Source organism: Pseudozyma hubeiensis, assembly GCF_000403515.1.
Source record: "Pseudozyma hubeiensis SY62 DNA, scaffold: PHS18, whole genome shotgun sequence".
NCBI classification, from domain to species: Eukaryota; Fungi; Basidiomycota; class Ustilaginomycetes; order Ustilaginales; family Ustilaginaceae; genus Pseudozyma; species Pseudozyma hubeiensis.
This window is the reverse complement of record NW_012133800.1, coordinates 24,417-51,275: the sequence shown is the minus strand read 5'-3', so window position 1 is coordinate 51,275 and position 26,859 is coordinate 24,417. Positions and strand designations below refer to the sequence as shown.

General features: G+C 58.0%; 11 protein-coding genes across 11 annotated transcripts; 6 read left to right on the top strand and 5 right to left on the bottom strand.

Annotated features, from left to right (window-relative positions):
- Positions 1-32: 32 nt before the first annotated feature.
- Positions 33-3,347, top strand: PHSY_001581 (transcription factor; the record flags this gene model as incomplete). Its single annotated transcript, XM_012332209.1, has 1 exon — positions 33-3,347. One exon carries the CDS (start codon positions 33-35, stop codon positions 3,345-3,347), a length of 3,315 nt encoding a protein of 1,104 aa, XP_012187599.1.
- A 101-nt stretch (positions 3,348-3,448) lies between these two features.
- Positions 3,449-5,041, bottom strand: PHSY_001580 (N-acyl-phosphatidylethanolamine-hydrolyzing phospholipase D; the record flags this gene model as incomplete). Its single annotated transcript, XM_012332208.1, has 1 exon — positions 3,449-5,041. The coding sequence occupies one exon, from the start codon at positions 5,039-5,041 to the stop codon at positions 3,449-3,451; it is 1,593 nt and encodes a 530-aa protein (XP_012187598.1).
- A 233-nt stretch (positions 5,042-5,274) lies between these two features.
- Positions 5,275-7,457, top strand: PHSY_001579 (UDP-glucuronic acid decarboxylase; the record flags this gene model as incomplete). Its single annotated transcript, XM_012332207.1, has 2 exons — positions 5,275-5,299; positions 5,671-7,457. The coding sequence occupies 2 exons, from the start codon at positions 5,275-5,277 to the stop codon at positions 7,455-7,457; spliced, it is 1,812 nt and encodes a 603-aa protein (XP_012187597.1).
- An 89-nt stretch (positions 7,458-7,546) lies between these two features.
- Positions 7,547-9,322, bottom strand: PHSY_001578 (hypothetical protein; the record flags this gene model as incomplete). Its single annotated transcript, XM_012332206.1, has 1 exon — positions 7,547-9,322. The coding sequence occupies one exon, from the start codon at positions 9,320-9,322 to the stop codon at positions 7,547-7,549; it is 1,776 nt and encodes a 591-aa protein (XP_012187596.1).
- Positions 9,323-9,840: 518 nt separating this feature from the next.
- On the top strand, positions 9,841-11,874 carry PHSY_001577 (hypothetical protein; the record flags this gene model as incomplete). The annotated part of the gene is made up of 1 exon (XM_012332205.1): positions 9,841-11,874. One exon carries the CDS (start codon positions 9,841-9,843, stop codon positions 11,872-11,874), a length of 2,034 nt encoding a protein of 677 aa, XP_012187595.1.
- Positions 11,875-11,951: 77 nt separating this feature from the next.
- PHSY_001576 (hypothetical protein) lies at positions 11,952-13,528 on the top strand (the record flags this gene model as incomplete). Its single annotated transcript, XM_012332204.1, has 2 exons — positions 11,952-11,969; positions 12,113-13,528. The coding sequence occupies 2 exons, from the start codon at positions 11,952-11,954 to the stop codon at positions 13,526-13,528; spliced, it is 1,434 nt and encodes a 477-aa protein (XP_012187594.1).
- Positions 13,529-13,756: 228 nt separating this feature from the next.
- PHSY_001575 (hypothetical protein) lies at positions 13,757-18,784 on the bottom strand (the record flags this gene model as incomplete). Its single annotated transcript, XM_012332203.1, has 1 exon — positions 13,757-18,784. One exon carries the CDS (start codon positions 18,782-18,784, stop codon positions 13,757-13,759), a length of 5,028 nt encoding a protein of 1,675 aa, XP_012187593.1.
- Positions 18,785-19,456: 672 nt separating this feature from the next.
- On the top strand, positions 19,457-20,457 carry PHSY_001574 (hypothetical protein; the record flags this gene model as incomplete). Its single annotated transcript, XM_012332202.1, has 2 exons — positions 19,457-19,642; positions 20,104-20,457. 2 exons carry the CDS (start codon positions 19,457-19,459, stop codon positions 20,455-20,457), a joined length of 540 nt encoding a protein of 179 aa, XP_012187592.1.
- Positions 20,458-20,733: 276 nt separating this feature from the next.
- On the bottom strand, positions 20,734-21,750 carry PHSY_001573 (hypothetical protein; the record flags this gene model as incomplete). The annotated part of the gene is made up of 1 exon (XM_012332201.1): positions 20,734-21,750. One exon carries the CDS (start codon positions 21,748-21,750, stop codon positions 20,734-20,736), a length of 1,017 nt encoding a protein of 338 aa, XP_012187591.1.
- Positions 21,751-22,418: 668 nt separating this feature from the next.
- PHSY_001572 (hypothetical protein) lies at positions 22,419-26,207 on the bottom strand (the record flags this gene model as incomplete). Its single annotated transcript, XM_012332200.1, has 1 exon — positions 22,419-26,207. The coding sequence occupies one exon, from the start codon at positions 26,205-26,207 to the stop codon at positions 22,419-22,421; it is 3,789 nt and encodes a 1,262-aa protein (XP_012187590.1).
- A 207-nt stretch (positions 26,208-26,414) lies between these two features.
- PHSY_001571 (hypothetical protein) lies at positions 26,415-26,717 on the top strand (the record flags this gene model as incomplete). Its single annotated transcript, XM_012332199.1, has 1 exon — positions 26,415-26,717. One exon carries the CDS (start codon positions 26,415-26,417, stop codon positions 26,715-26,717), a length of 303 nt encoding a protein of 100 aa, XP_012187589.1.
- Between the last annotated feature and the right edge of the window lie 142 nt (positions 26,718-26,859).

Genomic DNA, 26,859 nt, shown 5'->3' with positions numbered 1-26,859 from the left:
AGCAGCCTCACGATCAACACATCGCTACAGAGATGCAGCCAAAACCCATCGCACCGCATCCGGGCCCATCCGCGGCTGGCCAGACCACCAACTTCGGTCCTTCCGAGACGGCAAGCGCCTCCAGTTCCGTCTCGCCACGCGCACGCTCTCCGTCTGGCACCGAGACTCCCGACCGCACTTTTGGCAATGGCAACGGCTCCATCCCCTCTTCCGTCTCGAAAGCAGCGGCCGTGGGCGCAAGCGCCGGACCAAGCCGTCCAGCCACCGCAGCCCTCGCCGCAAAGATAGCCGCCTCACGTCAGCACGGCACTGTCGCAGATGCCGTCGCAGCTTCTCTGGGTAGCAAACGAGAACGCAAGAGGAAGCGCATTCATTACAGCTGTGCCGAATGTCACCGCCGCAAACACAAGTGCGATCGACAAACACCGTGCCAACCATGCATCGATCGAGGTCTTGGAGACAGCTGTCGACCTTTCGAAGACGGCGACCAGTTCGGAGACATGCGCGACCGGGTGCAGAGGCTCGAAGACATCGTCGAAGGTCTCGCCATCGCGCACGCAGAATTGGCAAAGGAACTCAAGGACTCTCGTGGTCAGATGGCCGCTTTTGTCGAAATGGTCTCGAGCGACGAAGAACAGGACGCCGATCCCAACGACCCTGCTGCCGCGTCTCGACCCAAACCCAAGAAGCGCAGAAGGATCATTCGTCCCAGCACCGCCCGCGGCATCGAACGCGAGGAGCTCTTCAATTCCGAAGCCCAAGCCATCGCTGCTTCCAAGGGCGAAGTCATCGACTCCACCAACTCAAAACAAAATGCACCTCGCTACGATCTCGGCGGCAATCCACTTGAAGGCGGTCTCGCTCGTGACGGCGACAGCTGGTTCGGCGCTCTTGCTCTGCCTTCCGTCAGCCGCGGTGTCATCGAGACCGAGATCAACGGCGAGCGTCTCGAGCTCGGTGCCAACTTCCCTCGCTTCCCTGCCTCCGTCAAGCTTCATCGTCTCATTCACGAAGGTGGCGCCCCCGAAAACATCCTCAGCGATCTCATGAACTCGCTCCCTTCCAAAGCCGACACTGATCGTCTCCTCGACATCTACTTCCGCGATATCAATCATACCCGCCTTCCCATCCACGAAGGCACCTTCCGACAATCGTACGACGAGCTCATGGAGTTCAGGTGGGGCAACGCCAAGGAGGAGCGAGGCGACGATGGCGCAAGGCATGTCCCCTTCCTGGCCTTCCTCTTTGCTATCCTCGCCACCGCTATGCGATCGCTGCCGGAAGCGTTCGGCAGCGAAGCAGAGGCCAAGAAGGGCGCGGTACGTCTCTACCATGCATGCCGCCGCACCATCAACATTGCCTCGACCATTCGTGTCGACCACATCGATCTCGTGCTTGCGCATCTCTTTGCCGCCCGCTTCCTCATCTGCCAGCGTCAAAGCGCCGAGAGTTGGTCGCTACTCGGTAACGCCATCCGCGCCGCACAAGCCATCGGTTTGCACAGAGACGGCAGCAAGCTTGGCCTCGATGCCATCACCACGGAGCGCAGGCGTCGTCTTTGGGCCATCATCTTCTACATGGACAAGACCACTAGCATCCTCCTCGGACGTCCACAAGCAATTCAAGATATCCACTGCGACACTCTCCCGCCCTCCGACATTGACATTGACACCATGCCCAGATCGGCGCGGCCGTACGTTCCACGCACCCGACCTCGTCCCAACACCCCACCTGGCGTCTTCCTCTTCGTCGCCATCCGCCACGAGCTCACTCGCCTCACCGGCAAGATCGTCGAACACTTTCAAAACCTTGCCAGCCCACGTCGATATGCGGATGTCGTCGCGCTCGACGAGGAGCTCGAAAAGTTCCGAAAGGACATTCCGGACATCTACCGCGTCGACAAAGCAACCACGGGCACTGGTCCTGACACCAACAAGGAGTTCGACGCAGTGTGTCCCTGGCTCCCCCTGCATCGGTACCTGCTCAACATCGAATACCACTACGTCCGCATCGCTCTGCACAGGCCGTATGTGCTGCGCAATTCCGAAAAGTACTCGCATTCGCGCACTGCAGGTTTCGAGAGCGCCAAGGCAGACCGCAGGGTGCGCCAGGAGTATCGCAAGGACGTCAAATGGGAGCCCGAGCGTGCACGCAAAGTTCACATGGGTGGCCTCTACCGTCTTTTCAATGCGACCATGATGATTGGAATCGCGCTGCTCCTCGATCCCAATGGACCTGAAGCGCCCGACTTTTTGTCGTACCTCGACGAGTTTATTGAACTGCACAAGCACCGCGAGGGCGAAGCCGACCAGTGCAGCAAACGCGAAGTCAAGATCATCGAGCTGTTCAGGGCCAAAGCGCGCGACCCGACGTGGTGCGCAACGTCTGCGACCGGAGCGAGCAAGAAGCTGGCAGGAAGCGAAGGATCCAAGGGTAAAAGTGGACAGGCAGACGGCTCCAAGCGCAGCAAAGAAGCAGCGGCAAAGCGAGAGAGCGGCAACGAAGGCACCGCCGGCGTCGGAACCGCTGCTTTCAGCTCAGCCATGCTGCTTGGTGGATCCAAGCCGAGCAGTTCGCAGCTTGCGCGCGCGGGTTCGGTCAACACGACCGACAGTATCACTCCGCCACCGTTCGCAGGTCTGTTTGGCGGAAACGCCGGGACTTCCGCGCCAGGTCTGGCGCTCGGTACGGTCTCGACAGGCACGACGAGCGATGCCGCCACCGACCTTGCCCAGAGCATCTTTGATCAACTCGGAGGCTACGAGCCTAGCTTTGGCATGCTCAACCCTACCCCCAATGACGCGCTCAACTTCAACGCTGGGTCCGGTCTAGGTTTCGGTCCGAGCCACACTTCCAACAGCATGGGGTTCGACTCGGCAGCAGGATTCGATATTACGAGCTACTTCAATACGCCGCCACCCGGGTCGTCGGGTCCGTCACCGAACGTCACAGCCAACGCAGCAACGTCGTCTGCCCCGCCCAGCTCGGGGCTCGCTCGCAGCTCCGCCAACTCTATCAACATCCCGGCCACTTCGTCGTCTGAGCAAAGCGGGATTCCAAACTTTCAACCTAGTGCCCATCCACATTTGCGCGCTCTCAACACCACGGGTAACTTCAACGGTTTCCCCGGCTCATCGGACAGAGGCGATGCATCAGCTGGCGCAAACGGCGGTGCTCTAGCTAGCGCCAATGGCGTCCCGGGCGATTGGGGCTTGTTGCCCTGGGGAGGCTTGATCGAGGCCATTGCGCAGAGCTCGCATGGCATCGACCAGCCCGGATCGAACGGAACGCCGAGCTCGCACGCAGACTTGAAGACGGAAACTCCGGAAGGATCGGATAAGCATTAAATAGTCATGGGTATAATCAAAAGCAGCAACAGTCAGCAATTGTCCTGTGGTTTCGAATGTGCTTTCGGTCCTTCCGATTTGAGTTCGTGATTGTATAGGTGCTAAAGAGTAATACTGGCACCGTGGTTGAGGGCGACAAACGTCTTCTGACCCTTCCCCTTGCCGTCATGCATCGTCTCCTGCGACCTCGCAAAGTCGACGCCATGCTGTACGCAAGCCCACTTCAACTGGCCCAGTGTCTTGAGCACCTCCTCTGGACCGGAGATGAACGTTCCCCAGTGTATCGCCATGCACACGGCGCTGCCGGCTAGATCTGCCGTCATCTTGTCGAAGATGCCTACCGCGTCCCAGGGCGGCATGTGGTTGGCAGCTGTCAGGCCGGACGAGATGCGCGGGAAGGGAGACAAGCTGTCCGGAAGTGGAACGTAGGATCGCAGGAACGAGATCGTCGCTCCGACCGAGATGGGCAGCATGAAGAAATCAGGTGCACCGAGACGGGTGACGATCTCTTCGAACGCGGGACAGGCGGGATATGGATTCACCTCGTCGTCATCCGATCCGAGACGCATGCCTCCGCGGTAGGTCGGGGCAGTTCTGGGGGGGAAGCCCGGAAGCGTGGCGTCGTCGCCGATGGAGCTGGTCTCGGAAGCTGGCGTAGCGTCAACTGAAGGTGTGTCGCTCTCCACAGGTCGTGGAGGCGAAGGTGGCCAAGATGCACCATGGAATTGACACCCCGTATCGCCGCCGAAGAAGATTTTGGTGGAGAATTCAGCCGAAGCCGTGCCAGGATGTTCAAGGAACCATGATGACCACAAGGCGCAATTCGCATCGACACCGTACCGACCGGAACCGTGCTGCGCTGGTGTGCAAACGACTCGCAAAGCGGCGTCGTCGTCACCGGGCTGTCTCAGAAGCACCTCGTCCCACCAATCCAGTTCGGTGACCCTCTCCGGCGGTATGGACAAATTCGAGGTAGTCGTGGCAGTTGTGACTGCTGATGGAGCCAATGACCAGGACGACGAGGATGGGGTCGGCGCGGACGGTGTTGTCGGCTGCAGCTCCGCCTCGGTGCCGGCGTTGGCACCAAGGAACCAATCCTTGTTACCCAGAGGAACGATGAAGCGGATGCGATCCTTGTTGGCAGCCCAGAGTTGTCGAATGGTGTCGTAGTCAAGGTGATCGTAGTGGTTGTGCGAGATGATGACCAGATCGATAGGCGGCAGGCTCGAGACGGGGCAAGGTGCGGGGTAGGAACGGATGGGGCCGGCGACCTGGGTAGGCGAGCAGCGCTGAGAAAAGATGGGATCGAAAAGTACACGAATCGGCTGACCTTCCGTACCGAGTGCAGGCAGCTGTACGAGAACCCCAGCATGACCAAGCCAAGTGGCCTTGATCTTGGCGTCGGTGTCAAAATCGAAGTTGGGTGACTGAACGGTCAGAAGCTGCTTGGATGCCATCTTGATCTTTTGCTGTCGGGTATATGGTGCGGCTGAAGACACAACTTGGGGCGTGAACCAGCCTGCAGATTGTTGTGCTGAGCTTTGGGTATCGGGTACCTTGCTTGCCGGATGTGACGAGGCATGCTCGAGGTCCGGTGTGCCTGGGCGACTGTCTTTGTAGGGATCCGTCGTCGCTGCATTGCCGTCCGCTGATGATCCGTCGCTGGAGATAGTTGACAGATGCGCATCCTGCATGGCATAGTCTATGGCAGGATCGTGGTCCTCTCCCCATTCCAAACCCTGCCAAACTTCTGTTACTGTTGGCTTGTGCCAGCTCGGCCAAGGATTCTGAAAGCCGGTGCGCACCACCTTGTTGGAGTCAAGTAGAGCAATCGAGTTGGGCAAGCAGGTGATGCTGGAAGAGAGGTCATCTTGTTGGATCTGCGTGCTTTGGGTAGAGTCTTGATCGCCTTGCTGCGAAGATGTGGATGGCTGCGGATTCCAGTGCGGAAGGTAGGACGAAAGGGTGGTGCCTGGTGCCGGTGCTAGCACATGATGGCTGGGTGGGAGGCCTCCCGAAGTGAGGTTGTACTTGACTTGCACAGTCAATGGCTGACTGTTGGAACCTTGCGCCATGAATGATCGCTCTATGTCGTGAAGGGTGAGTAGATGATGGTGGTGGTAAGCCAGGCACCAGGATTTTACGAGCGTGGGTAAGTGGAGGCTTGCGGGTTGTGGTTGCGGTGCACTGACCCTTTGTTTCCTTTGTTTTTTCAACCCGCTTTTCTGCTTGGAATATTCCTCCTTGATTTCGGTTGGACCTGTCAAGAAGAGCGACATGATCCTCGTCGTCACCCACATCCTCCCACCCTTCACTTCGGTAGCACCTGCACACATGGACAGAGCTCAAGCGGATTCGATCGATGGAGGTGATATCTCAAACCTCCATCAGCCGCCACCGGATCACCATGTTCCACTAGACCATCTCCGCTCGCTCTACTACCGACCCGCTTTGGGATCCGGCATCCTAGTACCCTCGTCCGACCTCTCCCGTGAGGCTTCCTCCTCTCGTCTTGCGATTGGAGGAGGTGATCACACATCCATTCCAGCCACTTCCTCCGACTGGAGCCATCATCGGCGTGTCGAGAGCAATCCTACACGAAATGTACGATCAGCAGCGTCGTCCTTCTGGTCGCACAATGTGCCCCACGCTCATCCCGAATCGCATGTCAGCATACTCGCTCAGGCGCACGATGCGAGCTCACTGTCATCACGCACATCCACTCCTCCGCTACAGCAACGTCAACGACAGCTGAGCTACATCCACGCGGCACCAGGATCCAGCGCATCATCGTACAGCATCGGCATCGGTAGCTTGGATGCTGGACGTGCCCCGTTCGCCCATCCTTCATCGTATGGCTACCTGCCCACACGGGTGTTGCCAGTCGAAGAAAAGAAACGGATCCTCATCACTGGTGGAGCAGGCTTCGTCGGCTCCCATCTCGTCGATCGTCTCATGCTTCTCGGCCACGAGGTACTCGTCATTGATAATTTCTTCACAGGCCAAAAGAGCAACGTCTCGCAATGGGTCGGTCATCCCAACTTCGAGCTCATCCGTCACGACGTTGTTGAGCCACTCATCATCGAAGTCGATCAGATCTACCATCTAGCCTGTCCTGCAAGTCCCATATCGTACCAAGCCAACCAGATCAAGACCATCAAGACCAACTTTTTGGGCACGCTCAACTCCCTCGGGCTGGCCAAACGAACAAAGGCGCGCTTCCTTTTGGCAAGTACATCCGAAGTGTATGGAGATCCAGACGTTCACCCACAGCCAGAGACCTACAACGGCAACGTCAATCCCGTCGGCCCGCGTGCGTGTTATGACGAAGGCAAACGAGTAGCCGAAACCCTCACCTACGGCTACTACTATCAGGATGGGGTCGATGTCAGGGTTGCTCGCATCTTCAACACGTACGGACCGCGCATGCATCCCCACGATGGGAGGGTGGTCAGCAATTTGATACAGCAGGCTTTGAGGGGTGAACCGCTGACGGTGTTTGGTGACGGTTCCCAGACTCGCAGCTTCATGTTCATCCACGACTTGATCGATGGCTTGATTTCGTTGATGAACGCCGAGCCAGAGCAAGAACAACCACGTCAACAACAGCATCAACAACAGCAAGCACAAGTCCCATCTGCAGCAGCACTGAAAGCAGCCGAGATCATGACGGAAGCCAACGATACGATCATCCCGTCAACTTCGGCCGTATCAACTCCGGCCCCATCCATCTCTGCTGCCGCTGTCGCAGACAGCGAGGTCAGCGCAAACCAGGGATACTTCAAAACCGAATCGCATCGTTTGGACGTACACACACCCGTCAACCTCGGCAACCCAGCTGAATTCACCATCATGGAGCTCGTCCATCTCGTGCAGAAATGCGTTGCAAAAGTCAAATCCAAAGATCTCGACGCCGCGGCTACCGACGAAGCTCAACCATCATCCGAGATACGCTTCCTTGCAATGCCAAAGGACGATCCCAGACAACGCCGACCCGATATCACGCGCGCTACCAGCTTGCTCGATTGGTATCCTCGCTGGAAGCTGCAGGACGGACTGGAGGAGATGACTCGGTGGTACTGGGAGCGCATCAAAGAGGGATCTCTGTAGACACTCATCACACTTCTTCCGCTACCGAACACATGCAATAGAATGCTGTCATTATAACCTTGGGTATGACTGATGCTGCTTGACTTTACTCAGTAGCCTGTGGGACCCTGAATATCGTACCTCTTACCTCTTACAGCCCAAACACCCCAGTTGGCCTTGACCGCCACCCTGGGATCGAAATCAGCCACCGCCCACTGTTGCGAAGCAAACACGTTCTCACCTGGAGTGATCAGCCAGTCAAACTCGCCACGCACGCCGTCGACGCTCTCGAACGCCAGCACGTCCCGCTCGACATCAGCGGGGGAGAAGCCGGTGGCGACGAGTGCACAACGTGTCGAGAGGATCTGCCCGATGGCTCGTGCCCATTCTCGCTGCGCCTGGACGACGGGGGCTGCGGTGAGCGCGGTGAAAGTGTGGCCATCGGGCGAAGTAAGTACAGGCGCGGGTTCTTCGGATGGGATGTCGCCGCCTTCAGGTGAAGAGGTGGCATCGATAGTGTAGGCAGCTTCGGAGCGCTTTGGCGCTGAGACGTCGGAAGGCGCGGTCCCGCCGTGGATATGTTGCTGCTGCTCGGCGATCTGCGACTTTGCCAGCTCGACGGCATCGTCAGCAGCCTTTTGAGCAGACGCTTCGGTCGACTCGGCCGCTTCTGCTCCTGCAGCGTGGTAGGTGCTCTGTGCGCGCGCAAAGTGAGCCTCGTGATCGCGATCCTCCTGCCTCGCCTTGTCGGCTTCCTCGACAGCGATCTGCGAGGGGAAACCGAAGCCAGGACTGAAAGCGAAGAACACGTCGGTATACGCATCGAACGGCTCGAGCTGAGCATGGACATCTTCGTACTTGGACTGGATGGTGGTGACGGTGAGACCTTCAGAGACGACGACCGTGCGAGAAGGCACGCCGTAGTTGGATTTGCGGACGCGACCCTTGTGCATCGAGATGGCACCGGAGCCTGGCCCAGCTTGCTGCTGCTGCATCTGGACCTGCTTGTCGGTGGGAATATGCGCTTCAGGACCGATGAGGAAGAGGTGGAAGGGTACGCCAGGGAACATGTACGTCAACTGATCCCACACGGCAGGTGGCAGCGTCGACTCGGCTCTTGCGCCGACGACAAAGATGCGCATCTTGTCGAGCATCGGCTTATCGCCCTGTTTCGGATGCAGCGTCTGTCGCAATGCAATCATACTGCGCAGTCCCTCGTGCGTCAGTCTGCGCGACTTTTTGGTGTAGGGACTGTTCTCGTGGATCACGGCGCCCATCGTGGTTGGGAAGGTGAGAAGCTTGCTGACATGTCTTCGGCTACGATCCGACTCTATCGAGTTGAAGTTTCGCGTGTAGAAGAAGACATCCCAATTCGACATGTTGATCGTCTCTTCGAAGCCCTGAGGACCTGGCAGCTTGAATTCGGACATCTCGCGACCGCTGCGGAGATCATGTTCATCCTCGTTGGCTTCCCGCAGGCGAGCTACGTACTTGCCGTGCTCGGTGTCTTCGGCCCATTCCTTTTCGCTGTAGTGCGTCGGCCAGCCGCAATCGGGACACTCAAAGTTGACGAGACGACGCACTTTGTACTTGGACATGCTGACGGGACATGGTGCTAACGATCGGATGCGCTCGCCGCGTGCACGAATCGAAGGGACGGGCGATTTGGAGAAAGGGTGGAAGAGGTCGTCCTGAGCAAGCAAAGGCTTCTTGGCTGCACGAGGTGGCAGAGCGAATGGGTCATTCTTCTTGTCCTTCTTGCTGCCGCCAAAGAGCGAGAATCCAAACAGCGTGCGATGCTGGCCAAGCTGTGATTGCGATGTGCTGTGGTGAGCTGTGCATGCTCTGTGATTCGAGCTCAACAAGGGTGTCGAGACGGGTCGCATCGGAGCAGCCGAGCGGGCCATGCCGCCGACAAGGGAAAGCGAGCGCGATGCCGCCTTCATGTCTCTGCAGGAGCACCTTTGTTGATGGGCAGACGAGTCGGGAGTTGAGAAGACAGGTGCTGAAACTGGAGGATCGACCGACGTTGATGCTCCACAGTTGCTCAACGTCTTGCTCTCCGTGACCAAAAAAGTCGACAGAGGTGGAGATTTTCTCAATGCTCGCCTGCTGCTCTTGTGTGTCGGCCGCCGCTTTCTTCTCAAGCAGAAAAAGTGTCGCTCAAATTGGATCACCTCAGCCGAAATCAACCAGATCTGAAAATCGGTTGCAGCCCGATCCGCCAAGACCTTCGGAGTGACCGAATCAATACACGCGATACATGGAGGCGAACGGGCCAAGAACCAGCGAGCCCGGACCCTGGCCGAACAAACATCGTTCACGGCGCTCCTCTGCTCTACCTTCACTCCTTCGTATCCCTCAGCATCTCCTTGATCTACGGCGCTGACCGTGAGTGCCAGTCATGGACCATGCCGTTGTGCAGAAGTGGCTGCGTAGCGTCCTCGGCCCATACACGGACCGCGACCGAGTCTTTGCCGATGTCGACCGCGCTTTGATAGCCGTTTCTTCCCTCTCACCGAAGACGGAGGTCTTCACTTTCAACGATGGCAGAACGCAGCTGCTCGTCAACCTGGAAGGTACAATCCCAGTTGACTTTCGCAACACCACGTACAACATCCCCGTAGCTTACTGGATTCCACGAGACTATCCTCGCGAACCACCCATGGCTTTCGTTGCGCCCACCCCGGACATGGCCATCCGCAAGGGACCCAATGTCGACCCGAGCGGAGAGATCGGCGGAGACTACCTAAAGCGGTGGCGAAGTAAGCCGGAAGCATGCAACCTGCTCGACCTGATTCACGACTGTCAGCACATGTTTGGTCGTGAACCTCCGGTCTATGCAAAGCCGAAGCCTACACCCGTCTATGCCACTGCTGCCTCATCTTCGCCCTTTGCGGCGCATCAGCAGCAGCGCTCCCAGCCCTCGACACCGCAGCGCCATGCTAGCACCTCGAGCGACCTGGCAGCACAGCGCATGGCACATGGAGCTCCGCCGCCAATGCCTGCATCACCGCAGTCACCGCAAGTAACAGCTGGCCCCTCTTTTCATAATCAGAGCTCGCATGATCCGCGACAGAAACCTCCTCCTCCAGCACCTGGCACACCGTCCGCCGTGCAAGATGCACACACACCTCATCGGCCTCCTAAACCACCCTCCTCTTCTGGTCCGGATGGTGGCTACGCACCGAGTCCTCGTCCGCAGAGTTTTGCGGCACCCGGTGATCAGCATGGCTGGTCGTTGCATGCAAGGGAAGTCCAATCGCCACAACATAACGGAACTCCACGCTTCGCTTCCGAGGAAGCGCCAAGGCGCTCATCAGGAGCAGGCTTGGCCCCGCCGGGCTTCGGACATCCTTCTCAATGGGCCGGTCCAAACGCGGCACAACACGCACCTCAATCGCCGCACTCTCCCACGAATTCAGCGCCATGGCAGCAGGGGACGCCCGACCGTCAGCAGGGCCCACAGCCACACCGTCACAGCTCGCAGCACTATCCTCCGCAGCATCAGCATCCACATCATCCACAGCAACAGTTGCCCCATCAACGCTCTCATACATATCCTTACCCAACGACGGACTTGCATCCCGGACCACATCCTTCTCACGCCGGTGCTCCGATTTCGGGACAGAGATACGTGCAGCGAAACGGGAACGTCCATTCCCAACATACAGTGGGGCCACCACAATCGCAATCGCAAGCATCGCCTGTACCTGGTGCGCATGCATACCAGCAGTCTTCCAGTGCCCAACTCGGCACATCCTCAAATGGCGCGAACGGATATCGAGACACGCCACAGCCTGCTCTTGCACCCAAGCCGAAAGGCGTCAACCTGTTGGATGACGAAGAAGCCGACACCGCCAGCGCGTCCTCTCCTAGTGCTGTGGGCCATGGTGTGGGACAGCCGAGAGACCCAGGTGTACCACCACCACCACGACCCATGAATCCGGAGTTGCTGGCATTGCACGATCGAGTGTTCACCAAGATCGATTCACGACTCTCGAGCCTCGCCTCGACGCTCTCCGCCTCGAACGCGAGACTCGAAGTTCTCTCTTCCGACTTGGACCGCGGTTTACCCGCCATTGAAGACGAGATGTCGCGGCTTAAAGCGGTACGTGACGTATGCCAGATCACTGGCGACCGACTCGATTCGTCCGTGAACGAGATAACAGAATCATTGCGATCTATCCAAGCTAGGGAAGACCCGGATCCGGACAGCATGGTGTTAGCTACGAGCATCGTGGGCAATCAATTGGTGGATCTGGTAGCGGAAGACAATGCGATTGAGGATACGCTGTATCATCTGGGTAGAGCGTTGAATGCCGAGAGGCTGGATCTGGAGAGGTTCTTGAAGCAGACGAGGATGTTGGCGCGAGAACAGTTTATGAAGAGGGCTCTGGCGATGAAGATCTCAGACGGGATGGGGTGGGCACAGTGATGGCGGAGGGAAGTGGAGCATGCTTCAACGAATGATGCGTTTCACAGCCTCGGCGTGTCTGAGTGTGTGGCGATGTGATGACTATCGAGCAGATCGTGAGTTGGTTAGCGTGTGATGCTTGTTGGGTGGGTCCAGAGAGATTGAGCGAGGGCGAGAGTCGCGCCACGCCGAGTTACGCCCGCGCGCGTTTTTTGGCGGAAAGTGTTGGTGTGGAGGCTTTCTTGACTGACATCACGAGTTGCACCTTCTCCCCAATATCGACATCGTATCCATCCTCACCTCGATTGATCGGGCTCGTATCGACCGCACATTCATCGTGATCATGAGTAGTGCCCTCAAACGAAAACGTGGCCCTAGCAGCGGCGATAGTGGTCGTGGATCAAACGCCATCAACTCTTCGACGAAAGGTCTTGCAGGTCCTGATTCCGGCAATGTCCCACCTCCCGACACCGCCCTGCTTCGCGCGACTCTCGAAGCTTCGCTTGCTGAGCTTCGTACCTCAGCCTCTCGGATCGAGCTGCTGCTACATAGCCTACCAGTCCGACCGTCTGCTACCGCGCGAAGAGCACTGACCCCGGTACAAGCGCCGGCACAACCCACACTCTCGAGCCCCCCATCGCTTCCTGCGAAAGCAGCATCATCATCCGACAAGCAATGTCCGTCATGCCAGGAACTTCAGTCCCAGCTCACGACATTGCTCGCGCAAGCAGAGCAGCACCAGGCCGAGCGCGAAGCTTGGAAAGCGTTCAAGAATTGGTGGTTGGATTCCCTTGCCAAGAGAGAACGGAGGAGTCGACGGGAGAAGAACGAGGGTCCGAGTCGGCGTGAACAAGTGGACAGTGACAAGGTCAAGAGAAGCATGTTGAAGAGGCTGGACAAGGAGACGCACAAAGTGTGGGTCGATGCAGGTATCATCAGTCGGGAAGAGGCGAGTGGCGCATCTGGGGCAAGCGGGCTCGAAGGGACTGGGTCGAGTGCTTCAGCAGCGCAAGAGGAGCAGAGTGAAGTGACGCTACCGCTGCAGCCGACGAACAGGGCGCTTCCGAACCTGGCAGCCACCAGACATCAAGCGAAGCAGGTCGTTCCCTCCGGTGAGATCAATGCTGGCGTCGAAAATGGCGATGAAGGCGCTGGTGCAAAAGGTGTGGCGCAAAGCAGTCGGACAGCACCGGACAATACCACTCCAGGTCGCAAATCTGTTCGCGGGCTCGCAGACCAAGCATCCACCTCTACAAGCCGTTCCACCCCTCGGAACGCCGACCATCGCGCAAGCGCCTCGCTAGCAGCGACCACCGTCGCCTCCCCTGCTCCTACCCGCATCAACCCGACCACCACAACCTCCTCCACCACGGCGGCGTACATCGACGACCAACCGATCCGGAACCCGATCCATCGACGAACCCTTCTCGCCACCTCCTGTCCCGACTGCTCGCTCTTCTACTCGCACATGAACCAACTCGATCCATCCAACCCACAGCAAGGTCGAGGTGGAGAGGGGGACGTCTCGCGCATGGCCTGCAGTCGACATCGATCCACTTTTCGGCGTGCATCTACTCCAGATGGGTATTGGAATATTGGCTTTCCTGACACGCAGGAGGCAGAGGAGATCAATAGGGCCGCGAGGGAGGGACGGCCACCACAGCAGGAGCGGTGAAGAAGGGCTCGCAACCCAGACACCATCCACGATCCTTCTCGCAACGACAATCGAGTCTGCTACACTCACAGCGTCCATGCACTGAAACCTATGTCTGGCACCGCCGTCTCTCCACGACGTTTCAATGCACTTACACATCTTACATACACACACAGACAAAGTAAAACGTCTTGCCACTGATGTTTGATCACATCATTCCATTTGAACCACACCCTCCCTGCTCCCGCTTCACAAGAATCCACTTTCCTGCAGCAACCTGGCAATCTTCTCATCCTCCCTCTCCCTCGGCTCCAACGCCAGACTCTGCTCGTACAAATCATCCGCCGACCTGGCGTCCACCAGATGCAGCTCGATAAACTTCTCCAACGCCGGCACCACCGCCAGATTGTACGGCGTCGACTGATGGATCGTAATCTCCCGGATCACCTCGGCCGTCTTCTGCCGCTTACCAAAGTTGATCAGCTGATCGTTCTCCTTCAACCGATCGCGGTTTCCATCCTCGATGAACGTCAGATCGCCCAAGTATCTACCCAGGAAGGGCACGCACGGAGGGTTGAGCTTGTGAATCATCTCTCGGTAGTTGGCCCAGTTGCGCGAGGCAGACATGAGCTGCTCCAGCGATTCGAACACCAACACGTGCTTCTGCGAAACCGCATCCCACGTACGTCGCAGCCGATGAACCGGCGCCGTCGACAAGGCGGATACGATCGCCCACATGCCCGAAAAATTGTTGAGCGCACGACACCGATCGGCGATCGAGATGAAATGCTTGATGAGCGCAGCGCGCTTCTTGAGGTCCTCCTGCTGAAGGATGGTTTCGGCCACCCAGGCCGAGATGCGGTTGTGCGTGTTGATGCTCTCCATGATGCCTTTGGCGTGAACGTCGTTGCCCGGCTTGGTCCACTTGAGGCCCAGACACTCGGCCGGTTTCACCGCGTTGTACAGCCGCGACTCGAGCAGCGTCAGCTGTCGCGCCATCTCGAGCGGGTCGATCTCGAGGAACTTCAGCTTCTTGAGGTTCTTCGGTAGGATCGGCGCTGGCGCAGAGTTGGGCAGCACCATCTTGCGGATCATCTGCTCTCCCTCGCCCTGCCTCCTCTCCACCAACCTCTGCAGGTGCTGCGACGGAGCCTTCATCGCCGGAGCCTCGCCCATCTCTTCGACTGCGAACCGCCGAACCTGATCCAGGTACGGCTCGTCCTCCCCTTCGTAGAAGTGCATCTCGAGCCAACTCTTGAGCACGTTGAAGACACGAAGCCGAATAGGCGTCTGCTTCTTTTCCGTCCACAGCACCAGCTCCTCATCGCTCAACCCTTCCGGGGGTAGGATGCGGAACCGCTGCGCCAACAGATCCAACAGAGTCTGCGTGGTCGTGAATGAACGGTAGGTCATCAGGAAGGTGTTGTTGAACGAGGCGTCGAACGAGTTGTGCATCGTCAGACGCGCCAGCAGCGCCTCGAGCGTAGCGCCTTTGACCGAGCCATCCTGAGCAATGACAATGTCGTCACCCATGTAGTCGGGCTCCAGGAACCACGGCACCTCGTCCTCTTTCCGTCGTGCCATGCCCGAAGGCGCCGTGTTTCCAGTGCCGGCGCTGTTCTCGCTGTCGTGGGTCATGCTATGCGATAGAGGAGCATCGTCACCCAACAGCCGGCGCACCTTGCTGCTGCCCGAACGCACAGACTCTGCGTCCTCCTCAATACTCTGAGGCGTCTGCCCATCTACCAACGTGCCTCGACGACTGAGGATCCGACTAGTCGCATCTGTAACCGACGACATCGAACGCACCGATGCCGTAGTGACGGACGTCGATCGTTGGCGGTAGCTGCCAGAAGCCTGCGTCGAGGCGGCGCGAGTCGGGTTCAAGCTGGTAACCGGCGAGTTGGACATCGAACCTGATGTGGCGCGACTGCCTGATCTCGCCCGCGGTCCGTTCGGCACGGCGATACCAGGACCCAAGTACATGAACTCCGCCTCCTCGTCCTCGTCGGCGTCGTGGTTGCTTCGGTCGTAGCGAGCCATCTCGTCGATCTCTTCGTGCAGACCGTTGCTTGTGGTGTTGCTCTTGCGCGAAAACACGCCGGCCGAGGGAATGGTGATGCCGTCCTCCGAGCCGTACACAGAAGCGCGGGCGCCGAGGAAAGGCGAGGCATCCCTGAGCTGCTCTTCGCCGACTTTGACAATGTCCTCGAGCGTCCCAACGACCGCCGAGGCCAGGTTAGCAAGCTTGATCGTCTGCTTCACGATGGCAGGTGACTTGCTGTCGTGCTCCTGCACGGCAAGGAACAGGGAGCACGAAGCATCGTAAGCGGTCTGTTTGAGGATCACAAAGCGACGCATCAGGTCACGCGCTTTGGCGGCATTAGCAGAATTGCGTTCGTTGATGGGCGACGGCTTCAGCTCTTTGGCATTCGGACCATCCACGTCCAGACTCGAGGCCAGATCGATGCTCTCTATCAAAGCCTGGAGCGCACCGAACTGGGCGAGTACCTTCGAGGGCGAGGTGCTTTTCCCTTCTCTGGCCGCGTCAAGCGGGGCGAGAGACTGCTGCAGCTGCTGAAGCACCGTTTGGTCTAGTCGATTTTCCGGTATGCGTCGCAGAGTCAGCAAGCCGCGCACGAGGGCCGATTCCACATCCCTACGCTGATCGAATGGATTGCTGCGGGCTTTGCTCCCTGACTTCAAAAGGGCGGTCTCGTACTTGGAAGGGAGCACGAAGCCGTTTCCCAACCACCCGGCTGCCATCCCAGTGCCAAAAGATGTCGGACCAACGCCATTCAGACCAAGATCGCTTTCAAAGCTGCCTTCCACCCGGCGCAGCCATCCACGACTGTGAGGTGCGCCGAGCGCCGTGCTGCGAGACCTTTCAGCCTCGCCACTAAGGCTCTGAAGCGTACGCATGAGCTCCAACGCATCCTCCCGCAGTCGTTGCCGACACTGATAGAGCTTTGAGAACACATCGGCGTCGAGGTCGGTCATGGTGCTCTCCATGCCGGACGTCGGCGAAGAGGCGAGCGTGACGGTATGGTCGATGACTTGTCGCGAGGATAGGACGAGCTTGGACACGACCGCGTTGAGCTTGCGTCCTGCTGGGTGCAGCGCTCCCGGCGTTGGCGCAGCACCGTCCTTCGGGTTGACGCCAAAGACGTGCAAGACGGCGGGATCGGAGCTGTGCGGCAAGGTGTACAACGTATGCAGCACCTTGGAGTACAAATTGAGATCGACGCCTTGGGCGGCACTGGCGCTGTCCGTGAGTGTCATTGTCAAATCACCTCGAGAGGTGGACTTTGAGACAAGCCTGGAAACAGACGACAAATCATTGCCGCCGAGCGACAGCGAGCCTGTGGCATACAGCACCTCGCGGATGGCTGCGACCACATCAGCGGTAGCGTACGCCAGCCTCGGGAGATAGACGCCGTCGGCGCCGCGAATCGAGACATCGGCCTGTGCCAGACCGTTGGTGCCAATTTGCTCAGTAGCGATGGCGGCCAAGGTTCGAATGAGCTCGTTGGCGCGTCGAACCAGCAAACTGACGGGTGGGACCGGAAGCGGTTGTAGCGCCTTTTGAAGCTCGTAGGCGGTGGTCTCTTCGTGCAGCAACGAAGGAGGGGCCACCTTGGGCGGTGCAAGCACGGCATGGTGAGCAAAAGCAACGAGGTTCGAGGCTGTGCTGCCGATACGCTGAGATCCTCTCGGGGAGGGCATCTTGGGTGGCTTCCCCGGCAATCGCGGATTCATGTCGCCATCGATGTCAGAGTCATCCGAGTCGAGCTGCAGCTCCGACACTCCTTGAGTGATATTGAGACCAGCTCCCAATTTTGGTGCTGTCGTTGAGCTCTGGTCGATAGGTTCGGTGGCAGGAATGCCGGAATGCCTCGGAGAACGATTGCGAGGGGTGACGCTGGAGAGAATGGTGAGCTTCGTCTTGGCATCTGCATAGTTCCAACGAATCTCGTTGGTAGAGCGATGGACGTAGAAGAAGTACTTTTCGTCATCGGTGAGACGCAATCGCCACGGCTTTGGTACCGTTGATAGGTCGGGTATGCGGTCGGCAGTATTGGAACTTGGAGCTCGAACCGGTGCGGCGCCGTTGTAGAAGATGGCGGTGTTGCTGCTATTGGCGGAAGATGGGCGCGAGTCGGCACTCGCACCCGTCGAAGTGGGTCTGCTGCGGTCTGGAGCCAAATGACCCGAGTCGTAGAGGTCTTTGCGCGAATCGGCCGAGCTGTTCTGACCTGACGAAGTGGTACGAATCATGGGCTGAGGCTGCAATCTGCTGGTCGAAGAGGAGGACGACTCGGCGATGTCGCTGTTGGAAATGCGGCCATCCGAGGGCAATTGCGAAGAAATGGCTCCGGTTCTGGTGTTGTAGAAGACAGTGTGCCCTCGCTGTGAAGTCTTCGATATCCAAACGTCGGCACTGCTGGATGAATCAGCTTGCGAGCCAGTGGCAGCCCTGGGTCTGGCAGCAGCAGCAGCGGCGGCCGCGGCTAGGGAAGGAGATGCGGAGGAGCTAGCATGCGGCGGATTCGATACGGAAGCGGCTCTAGCGCGCTCGTGGTCCAAGGCAAGCTGCTGCTCTGAAATGGAGGTGGTGGTACTGCGCGGGTAGGGAGGGATGGCGGATCGATCTGACGCTGCGGACGATAGAATGTGTCGATAGGGCGAAGCGTCGGACCGCTGCATGTTGGGCGTCTGAGCGAGCTGAGGGCTAGCCGGATCGAATACGCGCCTCGTTGGATCGAGCATGGCCGCTTCAGCAAGCTGGCTGAAAGCGTCGCTATTGCCGATTCCGTCACCCTTTATGAGCGCCTGAAGGCCATCGAAGCCAGCGCCGAAGCCTAGACGCGGATAGGACTCCGACTCGGCTGAAGGTTGAGGCGAGAGGCCCAAGCTGTATTGCGCGTGCATTTGCGCGCGTGACATGAGCTCGAGCTCTGCTTCCTGATTCGAGACGGGCTCTACGTAGTTTGACGGAAACCAGCCTCGAACTTGGTTGTCGAGCAATCCGTCCCACCAGCCAGACTCCAATTGCGTGAGCACCTCGATCAAAGCGCCCTTTGTAAAGGAGAGTGAGCTTGCATCGTGTGACTCAAAGTCGTAGAGAGCGCGCACAAAGAAGGAGGGTGGTTCGTCGGATTCGTCGCCGCTGCCAGGCGCTTGATCGTCAAGCGGCGAGGGGTACGCAAGACGTGGTTGCGAGGAGCGCTGATGGGACAGAGCACCTCCGAGTGCGGCTGCTGAGGTCGACGCCATTGTGAGATCTCGAGAGACCAGCCAGACTCGAGCGCTCCACCAAGATTTCGAGAGAGGGGCCGAAGGGATTCGATCGAGCGATCCCGAAGAGCCCACAGAAGACTCGAGCTGGATGCTCAGTGGCGTGTTTCTGTCAAGAGTGGCGGAAAGCTGCGAGCATGGATGCTGATGCGCCGTACGTTGGAAGATGAATGAGATCGGCCAAGATGCAAGAGGAATAGATGAGAACGGACTCTTTCCGAACGTTCAAGGCGTGCCGAATTCGAGAAAGATGATGACTGATGTGCTCAAACGATGAACACAGAAGCGGCGCGGACGGCGAGGGAGAGGAGCAAGATCGGAGTCAAGCCGGCGGACCGAGATGAAGTCGTCGGAAATCGAGGAGAGGACAGTGACGCTGCACACGTCGGTCGGGCGCGAAGAGGGGCCCACCGAGGGGATTACGCAATGAAAGCGACAACGACTTAGGCGCTAGACGTCTTTCGGTCTGCTTCCTGCCCGTCGGAATTGGGACGAATGAGCGTGGGTTCGCAAGGACGATGAAGGTGTTGAGAGTGACAACGGTGTAGCGGAAGCGCCGACGGATGTGCAGACCCAAGACAGCTGAGCAGCTGAAGCTCGATTCGACTGCCTTTCGTGGTGAAGGCGACAGCGGCGGGCGTGAGCGTGACGATGGTGATGTTGATGGTGATGTTGATGGTGATTGAATCGGATGAGCCGAATGAGAGCCGCGTGGTGGATGATTCAGACCTGTCTCGAGACCAATATCAAAGGGAACAGCCGAAAAAGGAACCGGAAAGAGAGCTTTTTGCAGCGAGGGGCGCGTGTGTGCGGAGGGAAGCGCAAGCGGGTTGCCCGGTGCGTGTGCGTGTGTGCAGCGTGTCCAGTAGCAGTGGGCGATAATTTCTGACGGCGAGTTAGTTGTGCATGCGTGTGTGTGTGTGTGTGAGCGAGAGAGAGGTGTCGATTGAATTTCAAAAAACAAGCCTCGCGTTTCTTGCTTGCTTCGCAAACCGAGCGCTCGCTGTTTCTATCCTAGAATATATACACCTTCTGTACGTTGTGTCTCGCTGGCTCTCAACGGATGAGCCGAGCTAGTGTTTGAGCTGGCTCGAACGCACCTCGCAAATCATCCTTTTGCTTGTTCTTTCCTGCGACATTACGCGCTTGCGGCATCTATCAACTCGTGGGCACGGTTTCCGCGCGTTTTTAGCGTGGGATTGCAGTAGCAGATTGTCACCCAGGTCACCGGTTGCGTCAACAGCTTCGATATCGATCGCACACCAGAGTCGCACTGGAAACATCCGTTACCGTCGTAGATCTTCTTGGATGCTACATTGCGCGATAACAATGTACCACCACGATCGAATGGCAGCTGGACGTGTCTAAAAGCATCGAGCGTCGACTGTATGCGCGGGTCGATTCAAGCCGGCCCAAGCTACACCTGTCCTTCTACTCCCACCATCGCGGTAGCACACTTCATCATGCATACTAGTGTGAAACCTTTGATCGACATTCGATATGCAGCAGAGATCCGATTGTGTCTGGAACAGAGGTACCGTTCAAGAGCGCTCGAACACGAGGATTCTGCCAAGTCCGTCTGGACTCTATTTTCGACTCCGCCTGCAATAACGCTCTCCACGATCCAGACGGAATTTCTAGAACTGCCGTAGTCCTTTGTCTCGAACCATCGGACATGATCGCCCTTTTCGTCGGAGAAACATTAGGCCTCCCGCTTCGGCAAGGATATCCGAACGGAACAAGGGTTCTTTCGGCCACATGCAATCGCACCGCAAAGGGATGCAGCCACAAACAAACCCTGGACGCATTTCCCTCTGCCTAGCACATGCAAAGTCATGTGTTTGACATGTGGTGTCGGTTCGATCGAATTTGTCTCTACCAAGCTGAAATGACGTACATCAGGAACATCAACTCCAAGTCCGCCCACTTTATGCATCATCGCTATCCTCCACTGTGGCCGTCTTGGTCGCAGCGGCGGCGGCGGGAGGAGCACCGCTGTCCGCCGAAAGCGTGGACGCGACACCGGCTGTCGCTTTCGATGCTTCCGCCGTCGCTTTTTGTTGCTGCTCGTGCTGAGCTTGAGCCTGTTCCTGCAACGCCTGTAGCTGTGCACGTGCTTCCATCAGCATCGCTGCTTGCTGCGGGGGCAGATTGGGCGGAAGTGGTCCTTGCATCAAGGCGGCCAACTGTGCTGGGTGGATCTGCATGCCGTTAGGAAGCGTCACTCGCGCATCGGCACCCGATCCGGTCATGGGTAGGTTGATACTAGGTCCATCGGGTCCACCCGGTCCGCCTTGTCCTCCCTGAGGCATGCCTCCCGTAGCTCCACCGCCAGGTCCTCCTTGCGGTCCTCCTTGGATCTCGATCTTGGTTCCAGGTGGTGTCACCAGCGGGGGCAGTTCCACCGTTGCTTTCGGCACGGGCAATCCCTGATCCTCCAACTTCTTGACCTCTGCTTCCCGCTGACGCTGAATGCCGTAGTAGATTTCCTTGTGCTTGAGGTGCGCAACCATCTCGCTCGCCGTTGGGAAGATCAACTGTCCCCAGCCTTCCCTGAACGTGTTGGCCTCGGAAACCACATCGAGGATCTCAGCTTCGAGCTCCTTCTCCGCCAGATTGAATCGTGCCATGGTCTCGTCACCGATGGACCCTTTTTGCAGCAACGTGGCAAGGGCCTGCTTGTCGTCGCGCATACGCATGATCCTTCGGACGTCCGTCATGGCTCGATTCAGCAACGCCGCTTTGAGCACCTCCTCCGGCGCAGGCGGATCCGCAGCCACCAATGTCTGGTAAATGTCTCGTGCTTCGTGTCCTTCGGCAAACCACGGCTGGTACGACTTGGCCATGTTCAGCGCCGATCTTCGTCGGTAGATGCGTGAGAATACCAACATGGATACCACCAGTGTGGCAATGTAGCCGATCGGCACAAAGATCGAAAGCGCCATCTTGTTACGCTGTGCAATGTGCCGGTTATACTATTGCAGAGGTTTCCAGTTGAAGGTGTTGCTGTGTCGGTGGCGACTGAGAAGCCAAGAGAGTGCTGTTGCGAGGTCGAGCGATGTTCGCGATCTCTCGTATCAAGAGTTCGGCGTCTTTGATGGGCGAATTGATGTCCGGATCGCCTCGAACCAGGTGTGTGATGGTCGAGAATGACAGGTCGAATGGACGATTCAATGACCCCTTACATTCTTGAAATTGGACCGTGACACGACGACAGCGCGCTCTTGATTTCTTCTTCTCGCCCGGCAATGCTGGCTAGCAACCATTTACACGTGTCACCGCAGCTTTCAACTCAATTGTGAGATCAGTGGATCTAGCTTTTTTCGAAAAATTCTCTTTCCCTCCTTGCCCTTGGGACGAAACATGACCTGAGGTGAGCCCTGCTCCAACACATCTTCATCACATGTTCACAGCAACCACACTCAAACGAGAGGCAGAACGTGGTCAAAAGGGTGCAATGGGATGTGATTGGAACGGAAGTACAGATGCAAGTGCGAGTGAAAATGGCAGGAAATGCTGGGGGAAACTTGATTGAATGTCATGAGTGTTTGGTAACGTTGGTACCCTGTGTGGGCTGATGTCTGACGCAGCATGCTCTCCATCCGCGTATCCTTCATTTTCGGGTCGCGCTACTCGCCGCTGCCGCCGCTGCCTCTTTCTTCATCTTGATAAGCGACTCGAGCTCGCTGCACACCTCGGTCATGCTGGGTCTGTTCTTGGGTGTGTGATCCCACATGCGATCCAGAAGATCGACAATCTCGCCGCCAAACTGACGACGGATGAAGCCCGTATAGGGACGCTGCCTCTTCTGCCCGACATCTTGGTAGATCTGGTGTTCGTTCATGCCCTGGAATGGATACTTCTTCTCGGGCTGATGCCACTGCAACGCCTCCCAAAACGTCATGGCTGCTGACCAGACGTCCACTTTCTCGTTGTAATGCGGCTTGGGCACCCACAGCTCCACGGCCTGCCAGTTGACCGTGCCCACCAACGACCGCATCATCGACCGCGACGTGTTCTTGACGCGCGCAAGCCCGAAATCGTTGATCTTGGCCGTCTTGCGCCGTGTGATGAGGACATTGGTGGATTTGCAGTCGCGATGTATGATGGCTGGCGTCCGCGTGTGCAGATACTCGAGTCCACGCGCTGTCTCGAGGAGGATTCGGAACACCTCGGCATCGCTGGGTGCTTGCGTGTTGCGGATGTAGTCGAACAAGTCGCCGTTCGAGCACAGTTCGCTGACGATCATGCAGGGCACGTGGCGAGGATCCTCGGGGATGCTCACACCGATGAACCGCACAATGTTCTCGTGGCGCAGATCCCGTAACAGGCTGAGCTCCTTGATATCCATCTCCGTGAGCTGATCTCGAATGTCGGCAATGGCCACCTTGTTGACGCGCGTCTTGGAGATGCGGTACTTGCCCACGTAGACGTCCTTGAACCCGCCCGAACCGATCTTTTCCAGCTTCTCGAGCTTGGACGGTGCGATCTCTTTGTCGGTGAGGTTCAAACTCTCGAGATCGAGGCCGTTGAGCTCATCGACGCCGTCGCCTGGCTGCGGTGCGTTGGCCTCTTCGTTGTTCGAAGTGAGCGGCGGAGTCGGCAGCTTTTCGGAAGACACCACCTTTCCACGTGCACGAAGCAACAAAGGCTGGTCGCTGTCAGTAGCCGAAGGAAAGGCGTTGCTGGTCGCTCTGGTGTTTCGTCTTCGAGTAGGAGTGCGTTGTCCGGACTTGCCTTGATCGTCTTCCGCTACGGCCGTGGCGGTTGAACGATCTGATCGCGTTTCGTCTGCGTCGTCGTCGTCGTCGTCGAGGCGAGCACCGTTCTCGGCATCAAGCTGGGAGAACTGACGCCACTCGAGCAGCTTTTTGATCAGACCGGCCTTCTTGTCTTCCTCGTCCATGTCGATCTCACGATCCAGGCACAATCGCTCTAGCTCAGACTTGCGTAGTCGTGAGAGCGTGGCAAAAGTCGGTTGCAGCATCACATCATCGGACCCCTCAGAAGCCGTTGCTTCGGCCTCCGAAGAATCTGTGCGTTGATGGCGATCTCGATGGACAATTTCGTCGGCAGAAACCATATTGATATCGTCGAGCTGCTCAGCTCGGCCGGTTTGAAGATCGGACGCGTCCTCCGAAGCACCGACAACCAAACGGAGCTTTCCATTTCGAAGCTTGCGGAATTTGGTCGGAGTGGCACCGTCGTCGTCGCCCTCTCCTTCGCTGGCGAGCATGTCGTCATCGTCGTGGGGCCCGTTGACCGATGCATTCTCTGCGCTAGCGAGCGAGGGTGCCTCAATTGAGGCGCTGCGGCTGCGAGGCTGGTGCGAGGTGAAGCTTGCATCCGAATCAGCCGTCGATCGTCTAGCGCGGAGCGCTCTCCGTGGGATTGCTCGGGTCGTACCGCTTCGCGTCAGCACGGGTTCGGAGCCGTCTCGATTCAGGACCATTGATTCGGATTGCAGAGCTGCAGCGACGGCATCGCTGTCGGACGACAGGTCTTCCATCCATTCGTCCTGCTCGTGCTCGTGATTTTGGGCGATGAGACCGGCATTGAACCTCACGGACCTCTTGCCGCGTCGCGGTCGACGATGTCCGATTTTTGGCGTTGCCATTGGATCTTGAGCTGAGGATGCGACGTCAGGGGCGCCGACCCCACGAGTGCCTGTCTTTCGCCTGGACGACAGACCAAGTGTGAGGCGAGCGGTGCGCGATCGTGTTCGAATGGGTGACGAGGCCACAAATACGCCTAGCTGGTGTCTGTGCCCAAATGGCGGGACTGACGCGGTAGAAGCGCGCGAACTTCGGCCGCCAAAGATCGAGGACGAGGTTGACGCGGACGTGGCTTCGGAACCGTTGGCCAATCTTTGTCGCTGCACTAGCGCACCACGCAATGCGGTCTTGTTGCGCAACTGCCGGCGCGGAGTCTGATTCGCCTTGGAAGGTTCCAAGTCGTCAAAAGTGGCCGAATCCATGCGACGTAGAGCAGCGCCTTGTGCGAGTGCCTTCGACCTGGCGTGAGGCAGTCGGCCGCCTTGGCGTCGACCGCTCGGCGAGCCGTGACGCTCAGCTTCGGTCTCTTCCCCGCCTGCCTCATTGGATGCGTCTGTGAGATCGCCTTCGCGATCTTCTGCCGAGCTAGAAGAAGCAGTACGAAGGGACGCATCAACAAGCCGGTACGGCGATGCGCGTGATGATGATGTCGCCCACAGCGCATCACGCGCGTCTTGATGTGGGTCAGCAATCTCGTCGGAATGCTCGCTGTACCCAAGGGACGAGTGGCGACGAGAGCGGGACTGTCGGTGCGAAGAAGTCGAGGCGTTACGCTCGCCAGATCGGGAGCGATCGAGTCGAGATCGGCAGGTAATGATCAGATTGACGAGATCCTGCTTTGTCACGAGTTCGAGCTCGTCATGGGTGGGAGCATTGAGAAAGGCGCCAGCTGAGTAGCAGAGCTGGATGAGCTCATCCTTGCGCAGACGATGCAGCTGCCAGGTTGGTGCGGAAGAGACGAGACGGGTCTGCTCTGCCTCCTCATCGTCCATCTCGATGCTCGCATCGCTGCTCGGATCCGAATCTGGTGTTGCTCTGATGGAGTCTGCTGCTTTCGTACGAACAAGGTGGTGTGAGGTCGGAGGAACGGCAGGGTCGTCGTCCACTCTGCTGGCATTGAGAGAGCTATTCTGACGGCTGACGTTCCGAGACTGGGATCTGCTGGATCTGCCCAGGTCACGTTCCTCCAGCGTCATGCCATCGAGCGTCTTGTAGAGCGAGTTGCGGCCGGAGCGACGAGTTTGAATGCCGGGACGAGATGTTGCGAGTGTGACAGGTTCCTCCGACTTCGACGTAGGTGGACGAGATGCGGTGGGCGATGCGGAAAGAACGGAGGACCAGTCGGACAGCTCACTGGCAGACGACACAGGTTTGTCGCGAGGTATGTGGGGGGAAGTGACGATGTTGAGCTGCTTGCCGCTGCGACTGCGGGTCGAGGCCGAAGCTGACCGGCGCTGAACGTGGGATGCAGAAGCATTCGCATACTCGGAGGGTGATCGAGTGTGTGTGGTAGCCTGGCTTGCTCTGCCTAGTTGGTCTCGAGCGCCCATTTTGCGCTTGAGACCTGCTCGTACTTCGGCCACATGCATGGATGCAAAGGGTGAGGCATTGACGAGCGGTAGCTCGACGATGCAAGAAGCGTGATTGACCAGTGATGGAGAACGGAGGAGCGTGGAGCTTGCGCGAGCAAGCTTGGTACGAAGTGCAGACCGCCTGGTAATGTCGGCGGTGGTGCGCGAGGTGGCGCTAGGTGCGCTTTTACGTCCGACAGGTGCCGGAGCGTCAACAGCCGACTGATTTTGAGGGATAGGAGACAGAGCGGTGCGGGATCGGGAGGTATTGACCATGTCGAGGTTACTGAAATCAGTTTGAAGGACAGTTGAAAGAGATGAAGGAATGTTTGACCAAGAAGATAGCCGAATGGCAGAGTTGCGCTCAGTGATCGCAACCGATCATAGCGTCGCACAAAGTCAGGCTTGGCTAGGACGGCGACTTGCTCCGCGTGTGAAGAGAGAGGCGAGACTTGAGACCTGGAAATTGCAGCACGATGTGAGATGAAGAGCGAGGAGCGTTCCGGCAATGCGGCGAATGAGGGCCAAGGTGCAATATCTCAGCTAGGTAGTGACGGTAACAGCGAGCTCGAAGACAGTGTGTATCCCAGTAGCCGGCTACGAGATGGTGAATGCGGGCGACTGGAAGGTGTGAGGATGTATTGTAGCGGAGACGTGGTCGAAACAAATGGCGATGCTGCGTTGCGAGAAAGACAAGAGACGATGCTATGGCGTAATTACGATGCGAGTGAGGACGAAGAGAAAAGGAAGCGAGGAGTACGCCGCGAGACAGCAAGACAATGCTAGCGTTGGTGTTGTCGAAGATGATACTTGATGATGATCGTGATGGTGTTGGTGTTGGTCGAACGGAAATATGCACAGCGACACCGAAACGCTCTCTTTTCCTGTCTTTTTGCGGAGAAGCAGACACTGCTGAGCTGCCCCCGAC